At 32.1% G+C, this 21,121-nt stretch overlaps 1 protein-coding gene across 1 annotated transcript in view; it reads right to left on the bottom strand.

Moving 5' to 3' along the window:
• SEMA3E (semaphorin 3E) overlaps positions 1-21,121 on the bottom strand; it is a 250,607-nt gene that overhangs the window by 28,956 nt on the left and 200,530 nt on the right. The window contains exons 6-13 of the mRNA XM_054563978.1: positions 14,140-14,259; positions 12,888-13,030; positions 11,771-11,885; positions 11,292-11,361; positions 8,180-8,324; positions 5,807-6,029; positions 3,180-3,271; positions 916-957 (exon numbers count right to left, since the gene is read on the bottom strand). Coding sequence (XP_054419953.1) covers positions 916-957; positions 3,180-3,271; positions 5,807-6,029; positions 8,180-8,324; positions 11,292-11,361; positions 11,771-11,885; positions 12,888-13,030; positions 14,140-14,259 — 950 coding nt within the window. The remainder of the gene's footprint in view (positions 1-915; positions 958-3,179; positions 3,272-5,806; positions 6,030-8,179; positions 8,325-11,291; positions 11,362-11,770; positions 11,886-12,887; positions 13,031-14,139; positions 14,260-21,121) is intronic.

Below are 21,121 nucleotides of genomic sequence, written 5' to 3'. Positions count from 1 at the left end.
TAAATTTTCACATCTAAGTGAATTCATATGGTATTTGTGTCTTTCTCTGACTTATTTCAGTTAGCATAATTCCCTCAAGCACCAACCATGCTATCACAAATGGCAGGATTTCCTTTTTCATGACTGAATAATCTTTCATTGTATGTAGTATGTGCCATGTTTGCTAAAGCCAGTTATCCATTGATGGACACTTTGGCTGTTTCCATGTCTTGGCCATTGAAAATAATACTTCACTGCACAGGGGAATGCAGATTATCTTTTGAATTAGTGTTTTCATTTTCTACAGATAAATATCCAAAAGTCAAATTACTAAAACATATGGTAACTCTATTTTTAAGTTTTTAAAGAACCTCCATACTCTTTTTCCATAGTGGCTGCACCAATTTACATTCCCACCTAGAGTGAACATTGACATATAACATTTAGAAGAGTGAGATATATATATATATATATATACACACACACACATCTGCAAGACATAAACTGCAAGATACATTGTTAAGTAAAAAGGACAAGTAGTGGAACAATTAACATTGTGTGTCCCCATTTGTCTAAACATAAAAGATTATTTATTAATAAATGTTAGGAATATATGCAACGATTTATAAGAAATTTGCACCAGAACTTGTCCCAGTAAAATGGAAGGTAAATTTGTGTTTCATTGCACAAACCTTTTGTGTTACCATTATTTCTGCAAAAACATTAGCAAAAATTATGGAATAATATCATGTAATTGTATATGTAAAACTACTCATATATCTATCTTTTTAAAAAATATAAAAATCTACTACCTGTGAATTACTATATATTTTTTGTTAAAATAAAACTATAACCTGTTCAGGTATAGGCACATGCACTATCATCTTTATCCTTTGACCTTAACTCACATATAAAACACACAAACATAAAACTTACTCTCTTTGAAGAAATCTCCATAGAAATAATGGGGACTGGATCCTGAAAAATTAAATGTTTCCTTTTTAATAAAGAAAATGTAGGAACATACCTTACAATAGTTATAAATCTCCTGAAATCATATTATATGGGAATGGTTCTATGGCAAGCAGTCTATAGCTTTCATTTTAGTAAATCAATAGGCAAATTTAATTATTAAAATATAGCTTTCTATGTAAAAGCCTTTTCTAAAGACTGGGACAGATATGTAGCAGAGAAGGGTAGTGGATAATTTAAGTAGCTTAGTATTTGTTCTGGAATGTACTTTTTGTATTTGCATTTGAATATTATTCATGCTTTGGAAACTCAAGTGTTTTTAAATAATCAAGTCAGAGTTTCTTTTTCTTATACAGTAGTTGAACCATTAAAAATAAAAGTTATTATATCTTCACATAGGTTTTATTGCTAATAAACCATGTCATCTCTAATTGTTTTAACCCAAGCCTAAACAAAACACTTCTTTTGGAGTTACTGTGGTTAATCACAATGAACCCAGGATGCTTTGAAGGAGATGAATAATCTCATAGTCTTAGAACTGTACCAGAGGAAGTGCCATCTATAGCATAGCCTTGAGAGCCTGTGCATTGTTCCCGGGATAAAGAAGATATATAGAGAGAGAGAGAGTGCCTCTAAGGAACACCACAAACTCTGATCAGTTCTGCAGGGGAAGCAACTGGCTGATGGGATTCACTCTGTGGATGATTACCCTTAGAAGGATTATTTTATGAAGGTAAATTTGATCTCCTTTGTTAATTTTTAAAAATATTTAAAACTATAGAACCCTTTATGGATGCATGCATGCATTCATTTATTCATTCAGGCAACAATGTTTCTTAATGTTTAATATGAACAAGATACTGTTGTGGATGCTCTTAGTATGAGCACTATGGTCTCTAATGAGAAATGAATTCTTACACAGAGGTCCCATATGACAAACAAGCAAAAGTGTACCTGCTCTGTTTGAAACCAAAATGTGTTTAGCTTTGGGTTTGGTTACAGGGAATCTAATCTCCAAGACAATCAAGGTGAAATGAACTGTGTTTCATCAATAAAAATATTTTCATATATATTCATTACGTACATATACAACCAATCTTTATTATTTATAGATTGTGTGTCTGCAAATTTGCCTACTTGCTAAAAGTTATTTGTAACCCCAGTACCAATATTTGTGGTGTTTTTCAGTTATTCAGGGACATGTGTGCAGAGTGGCAAAAAGTTTGAGTTGTCCAATGTACACAGTTCTAGCTGATGTCGATCCAAGCTGCCTTCTTGTTTCAGCTCTTACATTGTAAAGTGTCCTTTTCATGGTCTATTTGGTGCCACATTTTTCACATTTTTGTGCTTTTTGTTGGTAATTTTCATATTTAAAATGGCCCCTAAGCATAGTGTGGAAGTGTTGTAGAAGGTTCCTAAGTTCCAAATGGCTGTGTTATGCCTTATGAAGAAATTAAGCATCTTAAATAAGTTTTGTCAGGCATGAGTTATAGTGCTGTTGGCCACAAGTTCAATGTAAGTTGAACTGACCAACAGTATATGCTACGTACGGTATCTTTAAACAGAAACACGCATTTAACAAGGTTATATATTGATCAGTTGACAAAAAGGTTGTGGCTAGAGACTCACAGGAAGGGAACCTCTATTTCTTCTAGGAGCAATGTTCAGTGTTTACTAATTCAGTGTTCAAGGTCTCTTTAAAGAATAAAACTGCCACAAATATTCAGACTTGACTCTGTGTGTGTATGTGTGTATGCATGTATACAATCGCTTTTGTTATGTCTAATTTTTCAACTATTATTTTTCATTTTTTTAGTATATTCTCTGTATAATTGATATGCTATAATGTGCTTATCATACATACCAAGTGTCTCCAGTTATAAAACCTACTATTATTTTTTAATTTTATGTTTTTATTGTACTTTTATACAAGATGAAACTTTGCAATAATGATTCTGGAATTCATATGTGGTATTGAAATTCTTCTCATGTTAGGTAATTACTGGCCTCTTCATTTGAATAGTCTATCACAATAAAAGAGATGCACCAGGATTTTACATCATTTCTCACTTCAAATCACTCTGAATTCATAACACGCCTATTAGGAAAAAATTGACATAATGTCTTCCCTATTTACAATTCACTTGGAATTGTCTGTAATACATAAATGTTGGGGAGATATATATATATATATATATATATATTTTTTTTTTTTTTACTAAAAATACCTTGAATATCTGAAGTTCCTCTAGAATTACTTCTTCCATTGATTCTGTTTCTTGGTTGTAAATTGTGATTACTTTCAGCACAATTCCATTATCTGTAAGAAAAAAAAGAGAGAAATAAACCAGAAGTTTTGTTAAAATCTGGTTTTCAAACAATTCAAAACCATGTAGGGACTATGGATTCGAATAATATTTGAAATCTAGATGCATGAAACATCAATCATTACTGATTAAAACAATGTATTTATGTCTTATACTAGTTATATATTTATATTTTTAATTAGCAAAAAATAACTTTATAGGCCTGGTCCAAAAAAATAAACCAAATTATATGTAATTATTTTTTAAATAATTTGATTCAAAAATCCAGTTAAAGGTTCAGAAGTCAAAATATTGGAAGAAAACATAAGGCAAATTATTTTAGTTTCTTCTGTGATGTATGATGAAAGAAAAATTTTTATGTAAAGCACCTTTCCAGGTAAGAAACTGTAGTTTTAATCCTAGGGAACAGGGCACTACGGTAACACACATACACACACACACACACACACACACACACACAACACACACACACACGTACACACATAGTTTTAATGAGAAAAGTTTCAACTATATACTATTGAGAGAATAGTATAATGAGCCCTCCTGTACTAATCAATTAGCTTTCATAATTATCAATAACTTTATACATTTACAATTACATTTTTAAATAAATATTTTTATTACTCTTGATATTCTGCACTTGTTATTTACAATAAAAAATTTAATAAGACAGTAATTTACCTGTACAAATAATTTAGTATAGTGCTAGAAATAACTCAGAAAAGAAAACACTTTGCAGGCACTGATCCAAGAGTTTCTATGGTATTTATCAATTTGTTTAAAACTTATTAAACCTTGTATATAGGTTGATAAAATTAAACCTAATTTAATTTTATTAGGTTTAAACCTAATAAATAGGTTTAATTTTATCAACTAATTGATAAAATAAAACTAATAAGAATCATCTGTATTGTACACTTAAAAGAATACAAATTATCATAATTTTTATCATAATTTTTATAACCAAATACACTCAATAAATACCTCACAATTACTATTACATTAAACGAAAAGCAAAGATGAACCTCAAATAATTAATTTGCTACTAATGATTTTGCAATAAGGACTCCCTCTACAGATAGATAGATAGATGATAGAAAGATAAATGATATTAAAGCATGTATCTGCTAAACTTGGAGGAAAATAACTATCATTTGTGGGATTTTCCAATGTTGTATTCCTCACACATTTATCAAATATGTTCTTTTGTGTTGAAAAGCTGTGGTACAATATGATTACGAGTTACACATGGTTTTCATGATAACATAAGTATATGCCTGATATTTCTGAAATTGTCTCAGATAGTTTTGGTTAATCTAACAAGAAAGTATTTCTAAAAATGTTTTTGGATTACTTTCCAGGACATTTAAAAATAACATACTTTTTTTTTTCCATGATTGCTTTTATCAAATATGATCTTGCTATAGAACTTTTTTTAGAGCTCTGTGGGATGTCACTGTGACTGAATTCATGGCTTAGGTAATTTTAAGTTTGTTAAAGAAATCTGATGCTTTGTTAATCTTGATCCCAGAGTGCAGAGTATATTATTAACATTAATCTCCTCAAATAAATGGATCAAATGTAGCCTGAATCAGAGATCAGTTTCTGGAAATCAGATGAATGTTTCCTTATTTAAATGTTTTTTTTTCCAAAATGTATGATTGCAAAAGCCCAAGTACCAATACTAATATTATAACCTGATTCCTGATCTGGGCATATGCAATGTGTCTTCAGAATTATAAGCCTATGAGTAAAGTTATGTATGGTAGAATGTTTACCCTTTTAAACAGGAACTGCTGTAGCAATTACTATAATGCATATGAGAAAAGAAAAAGAAGTGAAAGTTTTTTAATTTAGAATTTTAAAGTACTTGACAGAATTTGCTTTATATTACTCGATGCTGAAAGATTCCAAGTTCTCTTTCACAAGCTAGATCTAAAGCATGGCATTAACTGAAATTATATATTAATTTGAAAATTTCACTTTTAACATATTATATTTTATTGATGCAGGATTTTATAACTTTGATCTAACAGTTTAACTCCATTATGAGTAACACTTGGCCTGTTCAGTACAAATGTTACTCATAATGTCATTCGATTCTGGTGGACCCTGATAAACATTGACCTGATTTTAAGTTTAGATGAAATTGTCCCAAATGTTAAAAAAATCTTGAGACCTTACTGAGAAGCCAAAGTTAACCGTGGACCTGAGGAATGACAGGAGAACCTTCTACACCCCTGACTTCCTCTATGATAAGTTCTACTTAGGAAAAGCATTGTTTGTTCACATCAGTTATTTGTTTCTTCATTTATTCATTTGTTCAAATATATTAAGTACTGACCATGTATTACAAATTAGATGTTGTAACTGCCCCAAATCCTCTCTTCCGTTGCAGCAAATAATCAGTGTGTAATAGGATAATGTATCAAAAGGAGATTTGCTATAGGTAGTTTTTTAAAAAATAATAATGTTTTTGAGTAAATTGTTCAATTTAAGTATCTCTTGAGTCTTTCTAACCTCTTTACCTGTCCCAATATATAAGACATCATATTGGCCATCCTCCGCTTCTACTTGATCCACTGCTATTTGTTTCAGGTTATATTTTCCATCTGTTTTTACCAGTATTGGTTTTTTATGGACGGGTTTTATGGGCTGGTACATAAGTGGATGGCTTCTTGCAAATCGGATAGCATCATCAGGATAGTCTTTTGTGGTTCCGTACCTCCCTCCATTCACTTTGCTGGCACACTAAAATACAAGTGGATGAGGTCATTTTTTTTTTTTGCCTTAAACATAAAGAGCAAATTTAAAATCAATTATGAAAAGAATGAGAAAAGTAGATATGCTAGATTAATTAACTTTGCACTTAGAAACATTTAGTGGGCATATATACTCTTCATTACAGAAATGAAATCTACCTTAAAAATTGCAAGGAGATCCTGAATTATTTTAAACATGCAGCACTAGAAATACACAGAAAGTAGTGAAATCCTGGAAAAAATGAAGTATATTTAATACTGGTATAACTTGAAGGCGGTAAAAACATGTAAGATCATAAATACCGTAGTTATCTTCCGTTTTCTGAAATTCACTTTTTTACACTGTAAATTACAATTTGAAGGTCAACAATGTATAGTTCAGAGCACAACAAAGAGCCTCTTTGTTGTGCTCAATCTTCCCCTCCCCACATTAAGAATCACAACCGCACAAAGTAGCTTTCCTGCTATGGAGACAATGATGCCATGATCGGCGATGGTTCCAACTGGCTCACTGGCTATAGAGTTTAGTACTGTAATATGGGAACCTATTCAAATTCCATCATTATTGGTTAAGAAAAAACCCCTCTCTGTCCTACTGTAATCTGTATGAATATGTATTATTTTCATATGGATTAAACAGAATAAATTGAGAAAACCAGAAATATTTGCTAAAACATGTCTCAATTCTTAAATCACTGTCTCTAAGAGTAAATACCCAACAGCACCATAGTTGCTCCTTGGAATGAATACCTTTAACTGTTGAATCATGCTTGTCATTAAGAGCTCCCTCATTTTACATATTTTCCTGCAGAACCAGCAGCAATTGCTATGGCTATCTTGATAAAAAATTTTCCACTTTTGGGTATCAATACAGTAGTTTAGTAATCAGATTCTGCAAAGAGGGCATTTTTAAAGAGTTTGTTTTAAAAATTGAGGCCATGTTTCTTAATTTGGCCTGAATTTTTCACTCGAGTGTACTTTCATGATGTATAATTGGAAACATTTTGGACCAGCCTGGAAACAGTTCAGTAACCAGTCACTTCCTCCAAATCTCCTTTAATACCATGTGGTTTCAAGAAGCTTTTCCAGCAAAGCCACAGAAGTGGGTTTTCTCCATTTAAATTGTAATTTCAATCAATAGAGTGAAATAAAATATACTTTATGTCTTACTGGAAGTCATAATTTTAAGCTAGCGAGAGAGAATGATTGAAATGGTAAAGCCTTACACTTGCTAATGGAGGTAAGGTTTGTTTCCACTTTGGGTTTTGGCCCTACAAAAAGGTTTTCTACTTGACTTGCAAGTACCTGTGGAATCAGTATAGTGATGGGTTTTCACCAGCTGCTCATAAAGAGTAGGCTTTGACTTGCAAGACAAGTTAAGTGTTCTCTGTGGTTCACGGAGCTCATAAAATGATCATATATTTTCCCAACTTAGCTGCACACAGCATACACGATTACAAAGTCATCATTGTCATCACCATCACCATCGCCATGGGCATCATCGTTTTTAGATATTTGTGCAGTTAAAAGCACAAAAGTTTGAATGGCTGATGAGGGAAAATCTTCATAGTACCAGAGACAGGCGGTGGAACTTCCTGTGCTCTTGCAACACTTTTGTATCAGCCCTTCTAGGAGCTGGTGAGGATGGTAAATGACATACTAAGTGTGCTGAAGTAGCAGAGAAAAAGCTGCTTTTAGATATGCTAAAGTGAGAATCAAGGAGGAAGTTTGGCTTAGGGAAGGCAGAACCCAAATATTAGAATATAAAAACGTGTCCTGATTGGAAATTATTTGTGGCACTAATTCTTCAGAAGAGGCTGGGAAGAATACGATGATCCTTTGATTGGTTGGTACAGTATTCACCAGTATCCTTAAAAATAAAATTTAGTTGGGTTTCTTAGCCAAAATATCAATGATAATACATTGTAATGCCGTCAAGATGTACCCACCAGAGATTCTTTAAATAACAAGCATGCAGTAACTAGATATAAGAAGTGATTTTTCTTTACCATGCAAGTGTATTTTTACATGTAGGATTTAACTGTTTAATGCAAATTTTGTAAAGCATCTGAAACAGTGAACAAAATATTACTAAAATCTTTCAAAATATAAAATATTTTGTTAAGTGCCTAAACTTACAGAACCCGGTCGTGGATAGGGGACTTTCCCTTCATAGAGTGACCAGTGGTATTCGGGTCCTTCCTTATGTGCATACGGTCCATTGAAAGCTGCCCGGATGCTAGACATATGATAGACACATATAGCATGTCCTCTAAATATGTTACTGAAAAATATAGAAAAAAAGATAATGACTGTCATGGAACGGATTTGGACATCACCTTGTCAAACCCTCCAAACTGCCCATAAGCATGAAGTCTTTTGGGCAAAACTGGTGTGATCCCTTAAGCACAGGGCATTCTAGAAATATTAACTATTGCAATATTTCAAGAATTAAATCTATCAAACTTCATACTTATTTGCCTAACTTTTACAATAATTTAAAAATGACATTGTTAGAATCAAAAAAGTACATAGTTGTGTCACTTCACTTTATTATTGCTAAAGTTTATATTGTTTTTATTAAGAAATATATGGGTTTAATATTTTAAAAGATTCATTCCCAAGCTGAATTATCCATTTTAAAGTTTTACCTCCTTGTATGTTATTCCATATTAAGAATAGACAGTGTTCCCCTAATCATGTTGTTAATATTGCTACAAATTCTATTCAAATTTGTTAAAATTTCTCAGTGTATATTATCTGAATAACAAGCTAAAGTCTCATGAAAATTTGGGGCTGTGTCCCACTCTTTACCCTGGGTTCATGTAGATATTAAGAATCTTGCTGTACATTAATTCCTCCAGGTCACTAAAAACAGTGCTAGAGTGGAACTAGATTAATTTTGGGAAAATTATTTAAGTTATATAGAACCCAGACTCTTTACCTCCAGAACTAACAGCAATTGAAATTATTTTCTAGATAAAAATTTCTACTTGCAGAGGATAAAAACAGGGGTTGACTGACTATGGCAAATTTTACTGGGGGCATATGTAACAAAATTCTGCAAAATGACATTTTTAAATGATCTGCTTTAAAAATCTGTCCCTTTTCTTAGGTTGGCATGATCTGAATGAATCCTCACATTTCCCTAGCCCCTATATTGTGAGAGTTGAAATAATCAATGTGAAAGTGCTTTGCAAGATGAAAAGTTCTTTATAAAAATAAGTTCCTACACTCTGAGACACCTGTAGAACAGCAGTTATGATACTGTCTTAGAACGTCAATTCACACATTTTATAACACACCTTGAAGCAATTGGAAATGCCTGCGTTAGTGAGAAAACCTGAGATAGTCCCCCAACTGAAGTGGCAATAAACCTTTGATCACCATGCTATGAATATCAACTCTTACATCAGGTAACAGCTGGGAAACCTTTTTCTCTGATTTATGTATATATTGAATAGTCAACATTGAAATTATGAAAGAAAATAATGTCTTTGAGATCTAGACAGATCCATTATGCAATCATTTAGGAAAGTAGCTTACAAGCTGATTAACCCATAGAAAACTATACTGATTATCCCATAGCTTGTATTTGTCACATAAAGCCATGGAATTACCATGCAATGCATAAATTCTCCACTGGCATAAGGGAGAGGATAAAGTTTTTAAAAAATAGGAAATTTTCTATGGACAATGATAACTACTAATCTATAATAACTACTTTTCTTTGCATCAAGGAACAATTGACAGCAAAATTGTTTCCACGTTTCTCTGTTGAAGAAAAGGTCTCCTTACAATAGCAGGAAACGTATCCAAAGGGCTTTATTATTTTTCCAAAGTGAGCATATGAGATCACCTGCTAAGAAACTAAATAAAAGCTGTGGGGAGAAACACTAAGCAAATAAGTTAAACATGACTGTATCACAGTTTAAGGCTGAGGCAATGCAAAAGAGGAACTAAGCTATATCATTTGATCCCTTTCTAGAGAATTGAGGTATATTTTCTATTTCTCATTCCAGTCATTCTAAACTCTACCCTGCCTTATTTGGAAAGATATATGAGAAATTACACACACACACACACACACACACACACACACACACACCCCCCTTCAACCAAATTGATTCATTTTCCCAGCACTCTTCAATGAATACAAAATATAAAAACATAAAAAAGGAAAACTAATAGATTATAAACTCTAAACATGAGCAGTTTATTTAAATTTTAAACATGGAAGGCAAATTTCAAACATGTGTTCTCTGTAAATCAACATAGAAAAAATGACAACCAGAGAAAAGGGTAAATAAAATGTTTTATGATTAAGAACAAAGGACTATCTCTCAAAAATGAAAATTGGCAAGTATTGAAGAACTGATACAAATAGTGTTGAAAAAGAAAGTTGTTTGAAGCAAGGGAAGTGGATAAATAAAATCACAGTGATGGCAACTAACAAAGGAGACACTGGGATTCAGTGAAAGTGTTACCTTGTCAAAAGCAGAACTTTAGAGGGCTTAGAGGAAATACTTCAAAAGCTGAGTGGGTATCGGCTGATAGCTTTGAGAGCCTGACTTGGAAAATTTTATATGACAATTACAAGAATTATCCTAGCTGTTTCCTTGCTATTGGATTCAAATTCACAAAGAAGTTGGACAAAAAAGGACAAAAACCCGTATGATTTCACTCATGTGGAATATAAAATAAAAAAGAAACAAATGAACAAACAAAATGAAAACTCATAGATACAACAGATTAGCGCTTACCACCAGAGGGGAAGAGCGGGGGAGGACAAACTGGGTAAAGGGGGTCAAATACTATAGGGTGAATACACTATAGTATATATAGATATGGAATTATAATGTTGTATACCAGAAGCTTACATAATATTATTAACCAATGTAGATCTCAATAAAAAATTATACTAGAGTCTACAGCATGGAACTAATATCTTATAAATCATATGACAAAAAGATCATTCTGTGTGGATCAGAGAGGGAAGGAAACAATCAAGATACTGAGCATAGGAGGGTGCCGGGCTACTTCACACAAAAGCAAATAAGGATCTAGATTGAGATTGTGGCTTTAAAAATGAAAGAACAATTGTAAACAGGATAACAAAGAGAAATTGGTGACATAGAATATAGAAAATGAAAAAGAGAGCAGGTCAACAGTATTTCCAATTAAGATACACAGTGAAGGAGAAGGCATTTTTTTGTTACACAGTATATTATTGATCATGTAGATTTCTCACCTGGTAGTGTTAAATAGCCCAAATATCACTGGGTTCTTGTGATCTCTGGTGTGCAGCAAAAAAACATCCTCTGAAAAATTAAGGACCATTACATTACTTAATATTTTAGTAGTCTTTGCATGTAAAGAAAATATATTGACATAAAATAGTTTAAAACTCATTAAGTACATTTTCTTATACAGTCATACAACCATCAGCAAATCACAACAGAGTGCAACACCTGGCTCTTCAGTGTGGCTTTGAGCTCAGCCTCAAAGCGGGACAAAGAAGTGATGACTCTGAGCTAATGAGGTCTCTTTTTGTTCCTGTAACTCCCTTACCCTACAACGTGGATGTGGCCCAAATGAAAGAACAGAAACTTGCTCTAAGTTAGAAGTCAAACACTGCAGAAGGCAAGTGTTCCATATGTGTTATAGAGAGTGAGGGTTATAGAGTGGCATATATATCAAAGAGTAAAATTTAATTCTCCCAATATTTACCTAATTCATCAAAATACGTATCAATCCCATTCAGTCCTGGTACTGAGCAAACCAGTCTCGCTTTTAGGAAAGTGCTCCACTTATTCACCAGTATTCTCTGTCCTCCCATATCATTCTGTGAAAAACAAAAAGTGGGGACTTAAAGAACTTTTACCAACAACAGATTTTATATTATTAAACATGCAGATTTTTCATTTAATATGGAAAATTTAGCATGAACTTCAAATAATAACAGCCACAATTCCCCAGAATTGAAAATTCCCCAGGTAGAAAGTTTGCACATCCTACCTGGTCAGTGTACTTCACTGTGGTTCATTAAATATACCTCATGAATATTAAACAATGTTAATAGAATAGTTTCTTCTAAATAAAGTAGTGGCTTTTATGATACAGTAACCTTTATTATCTTATTGATTAATAAACTGCTTATCTCAAAAACATCAAAGCATATTTTCCTTTTTCTTCTTTTAGAAGAAAGAAATTCAGATATACACATATAAACACAAACACATAAAACATATAATATGGATTTGTACACATACACACACTATATGTATACAGTGACATATATACAACTCTCTTTTGAAATGTGCTCATTAAATATCCTAAATATCAGAGAACCTTTACACTTGCAATATTATTAGCATTCTCTCAATATATATTGCCATCAGTTGATTTTAAGTGTTCTCAAACAATCTATCTGAACACCCAAAAAAACTACAGATAATTTTTTTTTCTACAGAATCAGCCAATTGCATTGTTGAAACATACTTACGTAAATTATACTATGTAGAATGTAGACTAAAGAAACTAAAAAATTTTGCTTAATTTTTTAAAATGGAGCTCAAACTTCTGCGGGGGAAGAAAAACAGCTTAATTATACACTATTTCTTTAGTATGGCTTTGAAAATAGGGAAATCATATAAAATGCAAAGCTCTTCTAAGAGAAAACTTTCATTGACTATAAAGTATAAAGATGTGACAGTAAATAAGAATTTTAGGTATCCTACAAAACAGTGGAAAATATTTTAAAGTAGAAATCTACTCTAACATGAAGAAAGGTCTGACCACAAATTATGAGATAAGAAAGCTAATGAGGGAGAAATGCATGCCTCACCATGCAAAGTCGCCCCACTCGGCTATAAATGGCGTGGGCATTGTTTTCCGCCTCCAGGGCTTTCTCAGTAAAAAAGAAATACACTTTGTTATCATCTCGGTCTTCATTGTCAGCAATCATATATGAACCTACAAATTTTGGTTCTATAGAAGGAAAAAATTGAAGAAAATTAAAATAGTTATTACCACAAAATAATGCTATTTTAATCAATTATATATCACAACAAAGCTTCAGTTTAAATTTCATTCTTTATAAAGAAATATTTTCCTTGAAATTTTATACTAAACATTAAAAATCATGTAGCTATCTCCATTTCATTTGCAATAAACAGGTTTTCTTTGAAATACTAGAGGACAATTTAATTGGAAAATAATAGTCAAGGTGAAAAAGTTTTTGAACTATGTTTTATAGACTTGAAATGCATTCATAGAAGGACACATTAGATGTAATATGATGATAATCTCCACAAATAATTTCTTCCCAAACATATAAAAGGCCAATGTAAATATACGTAAAATATTTTAGTAAAAGAAGTCTGTTTTTAAATTCATGAATTATATAGTAGCCTAGTTCATGAAAGACCATTTTAATTTTAAGATAGAAAATTTAAGTTTTTGTGTTTATAGTCTAAAGGATCTCAGTGAGTAAACTTTGACTGATATGGTAGGTGAAATATTTTAAAAATAACATGCTGCCAATAATAACTATGCACTTTAAAGCTTAATAAAAAGGTTGAAGACAATGACGACGCTCACCATAAAATGATGTTTTAGTTCCTAGGTATGTATACCAGTGTGTCAAAATATATAAATTATTCCTTATAAAGAATTCTATGCCAGTGAATGGCTAGTGATTTTCTAGCATTTTATTTGTCTCTAAAGTGCAATGTGATCCTATTAAAACAAGCAAAGCAAAGCAATCAATTCATCCAAAACGATGCCAACTGATATAACAACTTATTGAATGAAAGGGTTGTTTAGTTTTCATGTATTTACTTCGTATTCTCCACTTGACTCCTTATTTCTAAACCTTGCTATAAATATAATTGGGTTTATAATAAAGCCAAATCATTTTGATATAAAATGATAGACACATTTATAATATTTAAATTCGCAAATATTGCTAATTTTAAAAATTCCAACATTTGTAATATACATTACATTTGTAGCTATTATGATTAAAATGGTAAACTCCTCTGAGTTCTAGATTTATGTCAGTTCTGATTTCCGTAGTGTTTTCTCCTCAGTCCTACCTTTCAACAGGCGCTCGTCATCGTGCTCGGTGCGAAGGTGGGCCAGCCGCCCCATGCTCCGGAACACCGCAGCGTCTCTGCCCCAGTAGTCGCTGTAGAGGCCGGCGAACAGTTCGCTGCCTGCATGCAAACGGCAGTTAAAACAAAGTCAGTGCTCGTTTCTGGAACTGAAGACAGTGTGCAAACCACAATTACATTAAGCCACATCTAGGTTTACTGTAAATACAACCATATGAAATTAATATTACTGTTAAGGCCATACATGGTATAGTCAGCCTGCCGGTTTTAATCCTGACTCCGCTGCTTACCAGCAGCTACTTACCAGCTGTGTGAACTTGGGGAAGTTGTTTAAGCTCTCAGTTTCCTCATTTATTAATAGGAATAGCACTCCAAAGGGTTAAGAGTAAAGGACTTAAAAGAATAGCTGGCACTTGCTAAAGCCTATATGAGTATTTGATAAATAGCCTGGTTTAATCTTATTTTATTAAACTTTTTAAAATCTTCATATCATCAGGGTATTATAATTATTATCGGTATATGTGAGTCAGCTACTAAAATCCTTTTTGTAACAAGAAATTGCTTCCATCAATAGGATTTTAGTGTGGAATCCACAAGTCTGACAAAGTTGCATAAATCCAAATAGTTGTCATTTAATTTGTAAATTTGTTGCATACATAGGAAGGCTCTAGAGTTCATAATTTAATCTGGCAGCCAACATAACAAATGAAGTTGGCTACAACATGTGGTAGAGACTGCAGACCTAAATTCGACTGAGGAATACAGAAGTGAATGCACAGTCTCAGGACATGACAATGTGTCTTTGGAGTCAGCCAGAAAGAAAGATATGAGGAAAGAAAGAAAACGTTTAACAACAGAACATGAGGTTAAAACGTAAGGTTATAACTGGAACCCCAGGAAGACCTGCACCTCTCAAGCATAGGGACCTGGCGTCCTCTTTTGTCAAAGTGACAACAAAAGATAATCAGTGCGCTCCTCAGTGATGCCGTAAGGGTTGCTCTGGGCCTCTGCAGCTTCGAGGCCCTGTCCTACGCAAAATCTCTGATTAAGAAAAAAATGACAGCAGCAGATCACTGAAAACAGCAAACTCAATTTAGGGTGATAAAATTATTTTCTTAACGAGTGCTATAACTCTGGTCAGGTTTAAAAATACAAAGATGATGACTACACTAAACCCAAAGTATCAATGTTTTTCTGTTAAATTGGGAATGTGTATGTGCGTACACATGGTATTTAAAGTGCTAAAGTTCTAGAGCATTCAAATGAGCTGTATTTCCAATTTCACATATTTTAACTGCATACTCAATTTTGGAATTTGAATTATTAAGGTTACAGATTTGACCAAGTATATAAACAGAATTTGAAATATGAGCATCATACTTATAAATTTTATTGTGTAGAATTTACAAACTATTTCAGTATATGCGAAGGTTCTTCTAAGGTGAAGCCTTTAAAACTTTAAAAAACTCAAATAGATTAAATATATTTTATGGTTTAAATTTTGAGAAAAATCAACTGAGTTGTAAATTGTAAACTTTGTAAGGAAGTTTCAACTTTAGTTAACTGACTTAATGTTTAAAAAGTAAGATGATTGTTTTTGTTATACTAGATTTAAAAATAGAATAATGAAGTATAAATTGAATTCAAAGGCCTTAGATAAATAAGATTTTAGAAATATAATTATAATAAACTTTTTCATTTACAAAAAGACAAGTAATTGTATATTGTTTTTTCTGTTTTCAAAATTCACTATGGATTCTTAAAAACTGTATAGGATACAAACATAAACACAAGTTTTCCAAAAAGAAATTCACTTTTAAACTGTACATATTAAAAAAGAGAGAGAGAGGGAGAGAAGCAACTGGGATAAAATATTAACAAGTGGTAAATTGAGGTTAATGGCATACAGGTATAAATTTTACTCCTCTTTCAAATTTTCTTTGTATTTAAAATTTTTCAAGATAACAAATTTGAAAAAGAGCTGTATTGGTTGAGTTTATCCTGTATGCCAGGTGAGAGGTATGATAAGAAAAATAACAGAAACTGTAAAACAAAGATGCTTTACAGCTGCACTTAAGAAAATGTAACTTGGTAGAGAAGAAACACTTATTTAAACATGTTCTTTGGTAATAGAAAGGGGAAGAAAACAACACAATTTACATTAAAGTCAATCATGCTGTCTTCATGAGAAATTTTAAATCTAAAAGTGAAGAAAGAATTTTTTTGAGATAAAATGCATTTGGCAGTGAGGGACATGAGCCATATGTGGGATTCTGCACTCCTTGAATTTGGATCACAGAGAATCACGCTGAATTCATAATAAAGCCTCAGGGGTCATCATTATGGCATTAGCGAAGGAGGTGACCATAAAAGAGTTAATTAACTGTTGAACCACCGAGTGAGGATTTTTCTGAGATATTTTTGTTTTTAATTATTATTATACTTGATTATATTTCCCATCTAAAAATATAAAGTCTATTATCTAAAAATTTTTCTAAATGTGACTTATTTTTCTAATATTCGCTGGGCTGAATGTTTATGCATACATTGGACAAAATACTGATTTCTTAAAAATCATGACCGTTTTCTATTTCGTTTTTAATATTTGATTTCATTTTCTAAAATATGTCTAGAACTTTCATATCTGAAATTGTTATTATGGGAAACTAATCTTTATATTATTTCACATTAATTTTATTCTCCTGAGCCCAATTTGGGACATTGTTTCAAAGTACCACTTATTTTAATCAATTCTATCAAGTTAACAAACAAGTACCTCTAAGAGCCACTAGATGGCAACCCTATGATACAAATAATATTATATTCAGGGCAGGTTTTCTGCACAAAGGGGAAAAAACCCCCAAAGGTGAGGTATTTCCCTGACCGGTGTATCTCAGTTGGTAAATTCATAGTAACAGATAATAATGATGTTTGATTAAATACTTCCCTAAGAGAAAATAAACACTCTAATGAAAAATAATAAATTATAGTAAAGCTTTAGGCACAGATGTTACCTAACAGTAATTAAATGGACTAAAGTACTCATCATCATTTTAGTAATTGATATTATTTATAGTAAATATGTAGTTTACAATTAAAAACTTCACTTTGAAATTATAACCATTTGCTATAAAGAAAACCTGTAAATCAATATTTTGGTATTCTACAGATAGCAAAATTAACATCTGAATAAATCATATGACTTAAAAATAAAAAAGTTTCATATACATGATAAAATGTTTTAGAGTTTCAATGATAAGAACAGAACTACCCAAGTTTTTGGTTTTCTATGTCTATGGAGACATGATTTTTAATAACTATTAGCTTAGCCAACAACTAGGATATAATCTATTTTGATACTTGATTTATATGCCATATATTATTTTTCATTGTTAGAGCACTGGCTTCTGTTGGTAACTGATGTAATGTTAATTTTAAATGGTCAGGTGTGGTTATAATTAGAAAATAAAACACATCTGCAGGGTATTTTGACAGGTGAACGTAACTTATCATTGTCATGCTCAACAATAGTCTCTATGTACAGATACGAGAATACTGGGAACAGTTCTCCATTGGAAATCTGGCAGACTGAGCCTCCAGCTTGAAATCTGCTGTTTGACCTTGGCAAAATCATTCAATACCTAATGGTCTCTGTATCTGTATGATTAGAGAAACCTACAAGTGATTCCTTAAGCCTGCTAAGCTTTTAAGGTCTCTCTGCTGTTGTCCCCCTCCTCCTTTTTGTTTTTTGCCCGGAATTTTTCCACTTCTTTTCCCCTTTACCTCACATTTGCTGGGCTATTGCCCACTTCCTCCATGAATCCTTCCATAACAAAACTTCTGTTAGTCTCGTGGTGCCTAGTTCCACCCTAGCCCCTGTGCCTATTCTATCACATTGCTTTTCCTACTGTGTTATTTAACCCCACATGTGTTTGACACTACGCCTCACTAAAATGCAGACTTCTTGATGTGTCTCCTATATTCTTTTGCCTCCAGTAACTTGTACTGTGCCTGGAATACAGAAGATGCTCAGTAGACATTTGTTGAATCAATGAATGGCCTAATGAATTAATAAATGAATATATCTAAAACTCTTTTAGGTATTTAAATTAAAGAGCTATGGAATACAAATAAAAACTCCAGATAAGATTCTGATTTTTCAAAACTGCTTCAGTGGGAAATATCACAAGAAAGAAAAACTCCTAGGAATTTGTATGAGTTAACAGGGTTTTAAAAAAATTTTTTTGCTCCTCAAGAAGCCTTGTTTTTCAATTATATTAATGCATGAACATAGGGACCCCATTTTCTTCTATGATTTGTTCCCAATACTTTCAGCCCCCCAAAAATTTGTTTACACTAAATTGTTTATATGAAAGAAAATGATAGTCATTTGACTCCCAGCAATATACAAAAACAATTCCACTGCAAATAATTCTAAGTTAAAATGCATCATTAAGATACTTTTGTATGTAACTCCTTTTTTATAATACACACTCTAATTGAAGTTTTAGTTAAGAGTATTGCATTGCCTTAATGTCTTTTGGAACTTACCAAGAGCTTTGTTCATAGACTTTTTGTTAATTGGAGATTTTATTTACCATATTGAAAATATAGATTTCAGTTGTTTAGTGAGAAAAAAATCACAGTAGTTTTTCATGCCTTTCTTATCTTTTTATAGTTTACTTAAGTGTTTCTCTTATTTATGCTGTATATGTCTGCAAATCGAATGCTAAATGTATTTGCCTCATGGAAAACACATAGTTAAAGGCTGATTTAAGCAACCCATTTCATAACTAAGAAAATTATTCTACTTTAGATGTACTATTATGCAGAATGACTATGACATGCATAACTGTAAAAAGAAACAAAATGCACTTGAGAAGATAAAGATGGGTAAAAATGATCCATGAAATCCATCACCCCAGCTCACCCTCACATTTTGCTTAGAATGCTGAAGAAACTGGGAAGAATGTGTGTGTGTTTTGTTTATAGTTATGTAGTTGTCAGGGCTTTTGTTAGTTTTCTTTTGGCAGATAGCCAGCACTAGCTATGCCTCAGCGTTAAGAAGGTGGTTTCTGAGGCCTGAAGGAAGAAAAATGTCTGAGCCTGTTCATTTGCCTCTGCTGGCACCCAAGGCAGTACTCTGAGTTTTCCTGGTGGCAAACCAGTGACATTGATGCCCACATGGTCAAATCAGATTCCTAAGGGAGAGAAGGTCAATGGGGAATTGAAGAGTAGGACTTCTTTTCTTCTAACTTTTTTGATTTTGTTTTGTTTGTTTTGAAGAAATCTTAAGCAAAATATTCCAATAGCTCCTTAGAGACTAGCAGCTATGGCCAGAAGCAACAGTTATGTATGTGGATAGCTGGCCTTCTGCCAAATGTGAGAGAGCAGCAGTCTTGGATAAGAAATTATAGATATTCTTTAGGGACAGAAACATGGTTAAGAAAATAACTTTAAGTCTAAGTTTTTATACAGTTGGGGTGAATTCAAGAAACCACCTACTACATTCACTTGTTACATTTATAGAGGTTATAATTATGAAGACATTTTTTACCTCCGTTTAGATTTTTTCATTTATTTTTTAGTATTATCAAGTCCTATTTTGTGGGAAAATCATTTATAACTCTGCTCTGAATTAATTTAAAAGAAATTCTTATTTATTTAAAAATTTTTTAATATTATTAGGAGCTTGAAATAATCACTTAAATTATTCTTGCATGTATTCCAACTCCCTTTCATTCAATCCACATTGACCTTTAATTCAAAGAATTTGTAATGAGGAGATATATTCACAAAGGTCTTGTTATTAAAGGTGAAAGTGCAGGAAAGAATCTTCAGTGGCTGTAAACTTTTGTAACTTTATTTCCTGAAAATAGTAACATAAGACAAAAAAGCATAAAAATAAAATTTGAGTGACTGTAAAACATTTGTGAGTATTTGTTGAAATAATCTGTAGTAAATCTTTAATTTAAGAAGTATCCTAAACATATCCGAACAACAAAGCTCATACTTTCAAAGGAAATTGTTAAAAAGTACATGACAAATTAGAACATTGTTCCCCTAAAACTAGTAACACATAACATATATTGTGTAACGCAAATGTTAGTATACCTTAGGCACTTCAGGTATGGGAGGGATTAACTTACACCTGGAACTGATAACACAAATCTGGCTCAGAACGAAGAGTTCTTAAAAAATGGCAATAGAACTGAGAAGGTAAATTATAAAGGAAATCCTAAAGTTACTGAGGATGTTATCAACTTAATAAGGAGAATAATGCAACAATACATCACATATGATTGATGAAAAAGAGTTAACTATTATATTTCCTTTTGGCCAAAATAACATGTAATATTCAGAAAATGTGTCCAGAATTTTTATTTGACCAGTCACCAAATCTACCAATTTAGTTGCAAGTTAAGTACCTAGTAACCTAGTATCTTTGGATGAACTGAAAAGTCTGGCAAGTAATGGGGCAACTCATTTACTAAATATTCATTGTTCCAACTAACTTTTTAAAACCAGGTTGCAATGTCTTGCATATTTAAAACTACTTTAAATATGATATTAGTAAATGTGACTAAACATGTAGAAATATTACTCCTCAGATATGAACTTATATGCCACCAAAATAAATTATGTTAATACCAAGTGACTTTTGAAGAGTAAGTCTAATTAATAGATTATTTCATTTTGATTGGTTTCTGAACATACAGAACATAGTTCAATAAGGAGCTCATTTACTCTTTATGTTTCACATAGAACCAACACAAGTTATTCACATTTTAATAGTAATTTAAAAGTTTAATAAAAAATGTATTAACTTGTGTTTCATCTAGCAAATAATCTTCATTATTTTACTCAATTTTACAGTAAGCTTCAATACCATGTCAATTTAATTTAAGGTCAGTGAAATAAAAGCTGTATCTAAAGTAAAGAACTTATAAGAAAGTCTGTGATT

Source organism: Pteronotus mesoamericanus, unplaced genomic scaffold (assembly GCF_021234165.1).
Source record: "Pteronotus mesoamericanus isolate MK-2021 breed Mesoamerican mustached bat unplaced genomic scaffold, CSHL_Meso_final scaffold_85, whole genome shotgun sequence".
Lineage (NCBI taxonomy): Eukaryota > Metazoa > Chordata > Mammalia > Chiroptera > Mormoopidae > Pteronotus > Pteronotus mesoamericanus.
This window is presented reverse-complemented; position numbering and strand designations above follow the sequence as displayed.